A 3,076-nucleotide genomic window follows, 5' to 3' on the forward strand; every position below is an offset into this window, starting at 1 on the left:
CATCCCCCCACTGCCCTGACAGTAAAGCAGAAGCTGCTGCATCATTGTTTGGTCAAACCAAGTTTTCCTTGCCAAGAAAAGAAAATATTAATCCTCAGGTAACTGCATCGATGGCTGAAAAAAACACATTGGCAGGACTGCAGCCACGGGAGGGGAGATGTCGTCCTGCCGGTGATTTATCACCCTGAGTGTGGCTCCAAGGCTTTGCCTGGATGTTTGGTGTGTTTTTTCTCATTCACTCGTTTTATTTTGTCCTTCCCTGTGGCAGACCTCAGAGACGCTTCTCTCCTCTCCTTGCCCTTGGAGTCATTGTCAAACATTACTTGGGCTACCAAAAATAGCTGTGCCACACCAGCTCCCCACGTGTGTCAGAGGCATGGTGACCCAGGGCTCTGGAGCACCACATGGGGACCATGCTGATGCAGGTCGGTCGGGAGCAGCGGCGCAAGGGCCAGGCACACCGCGGCCCTTCTCCCTGACGACCCCCTGAGCCCACCTCTCAACTCTCATTTTGCATTGCACAGGGTGCCCCCGGGCCAGGGGAAATGACCCCTTTCTGCCCAGTCGGCACCTGCACCAGAGCATGCTTCCTGGGTGAAAAAAATCTGGAAAGATGGAAACCAGCCCTTCTCCGTGAGATGGCACCGTGTTTTTAGTCCAAAGTGACCTCCCTCCAGGTCTCTGCCTGGCCTCCACAGTTCCTAGCCATGTTCTAGGTATCTCCAGGTTGGGTAGGTTGATGGGCACTATACTGGCAACTGAACAGGTGGTTTCTCTGTAAAATCAAAACTTCTCTGTGGTCCTTTGTTTTCACTTCTGCTTTTAATTACTGTTGTTGTTATTTTGTTTGGGATCCTGTAGCTTTTTATGCAAACGGGATCTTAGGAATTCATCTGACTCTACTTTGTTTTTTGTTTTGCAGTTTTTCAATAAAATGGGAGAGATAAAAGCCCAGCACACCATAAAAAATTCAGCAAAGCTCATTGATTGGAACAACTGGGATGCAAAGCAGAGTGCTCGCAATGGGTGTCATGCTCTGACCTATAAACCATAACCTTTTGTTCACCGGATTAGACAGCAGGCATGGGAAAAATGCATTTGAAGTCTGAACACACAGACTGCAAAATAATTAAGGTCCTTCTTCAAACGCTGCATAATACATTTCTCTATCAGCTCCTGCTGCAAGACACAGGAAAATAACATTCATCTCTAGACAAAAGGCACTTTGTATCAGCTCAATCCAGTCAACACTGGAGCATCTAACACAAACCCGCAGAAACAGGGACATGAGCATTTGGGGCAACAAGCAGAGCAGGTCTTTCACCCTCTGCACAGGGTTCCACATCCTCCTTGCGGGGTAAAACCAAAGCCCCCGAGCCAGAGATCTGCCCTGGTGCTGCCCCAGGGCTGCAGGGCCAATATCCCCAGCAGGAGCTGCCATCTCCCCAGCGTCTCGCCAACCCTCTGCTCCAAAAGTGCTGGGGATGGTCCAGGGCCAGACCCTTCTTGAAAGGACCTGCCCAGCTCCAGGGTGGATCAGAGCACTTGGTGGCGAGGGAAGAGAGGGATGGATGCCAGGAGGAGCAGAGAGGAAGGGTTTTGGAGGAAAGATGCCAAGAGAAGGCAGGGTGGGAAGAGGTGATGACGAGGTACAGAGGTGACGTCTCGGAGAGGAGGTGCTGGCAGAGCAGCCTGTTTTTGTGGCCAGCTCTGGGCAGACCCCTGCTCAACCTGCAGCCACAGTCACAGCAGCCAACAAGGTGTTAAGGTCTGCTAGGAACGAGTTGAAGATGGAGATGGAAGATGCTGTCGCAGCCATGACAGAAATCAGTTGGCCACTCAGTTGGAGTGGTACAGGGGCAAGGCTGTCCTGCTGCTGAAAGAGGATAGTGAGAGCTGGGGGGTGTCAGGGACAGGCAAGGAAGAGGCATGGCGAAATTTTACTGTTATGAGGAGACAGGACTCTGAATTCAGAGGTGAATAAGAAGACCTGTAAGACCACTATGTAAAATAATGAACATTGCCGAAGGTGGCGAAGGCTTAGAAACAATGACAGCCGCAAAGCCTGAGGAGAAACATGATGGCCTTGCACAAGCTCTTGAAACCCACCGCGTCCTGGGGTGAGCCCTTGTCACCCCTGCCTGCTGCAGTATTACTCACGCACCCCAATGGCCTGGGGGCAGCTGGCCCCCCACAACAATGGCGAGGTGCTGATGAGATTCAGGGTTGCGAGTCTCGTGTCCCTATGCATGAGCCGTAAACCCACCACATCCCACCCTTCTCCCAAAACTCCCCCATGCTCTGGCAAACGGCAGCAGGGAAAGCTCCCGCCGGCTGCCTTGCTGGGGCTCGGAGAGGAGGGCATGGCTGGAGCCCCGCTGCGCTGGCGTGCCCTGCGAGGGGTACTGAGAAACCACCCCAGAACGGAGCCGCTGCTCCTGGGCTGCCGGGGAAGATGGCGGCCAGGGTTGCAACATCTGGGCAGATGTTGCCAGTCAGATTTCATAGGCTGAAGAGGAAACACCCCCCTGGCAGCCGGGGCGGGAGGAGGGCTGCACATAGAGGGTGGGGGAAGGACAAAGCTCACGGTGAAGAGGGACAACCTGACCAAGAATAATTTTCCAAGGATGAGAAGAGGGAGAGGAAAGCCTATTTATAGACGAAACACAGCAAAATCTTTTATCCCGAGAGAGAGCTTTAAAAACACACCTTGAAACATAAAAGAGGGACACATTAAAATGAAACAGGCACCAAAAAATTGGTGTCAGCTGAGAAGGGGTGTCCGCAGCCAGCACTGGTGGGTCACGGGCACCCGACCCCTTACCTGCAAGCCCGTCATCCTCCTCCTGGTCCTCCTCCTCCTGGAGCAGACACAAACCCAAGCAGGTACCTGGCCAAAGCAGCCTGCCAAGCAAAGCCTGCCAGCTGGTTGACCGAGCCGGGCTGACAGCCGGCTGACAGTGCTGAAGTGAGAAAGTCCAAGGGACTTTTCAACCTGTTTGCTCAGCCCTGTCTGTGTTTAACCAAACGCCAGCCTTTTTCCACAGAACCAACCCCAGGATCGATTTGAAGATAC

The 3,076-nt window shown here is 53.0% G+C and overlaps 1 protein-coding gene across 1 annotated transcript in view; it reads right to left on the minus strand.

The window, feature by feature from the left end:
• HGD (homogentisate 1,2-dioxygenase) overlaps positions 1-2,839 on the minus strand; it is a 26,433-nt gene extending 23,594 nt beyond the window's left edge. The window contains exon 1 of the mRNA XM_009702037.1: positions 2,825-2,839. Coding sequence (XP_009700339.1) covers positions 2,825-2,839 — 15 coding nt within the window. The remainder of the gene's footprint in view (positions 1-2,824) is intronic.
• Between the last annotated feature and the right edge of the window lie 237 nt (positions 2,840-3,076).

The sequence above is a fragment of the Cariama cristata genome, unplaced genomic scaffold (genome assembly GCF_000690535.1).
Source record: "Cariama cristata isolate BGI_N322 unplaced genomic scaffold, ASM69053v1 scaffold12276, whole genome shotgun sequence".
NCBI lineage: Eukaryota > Metazoa > Chordata > Aves > Cariamiformes > Cariamidae > Cariama > Cariama cristata.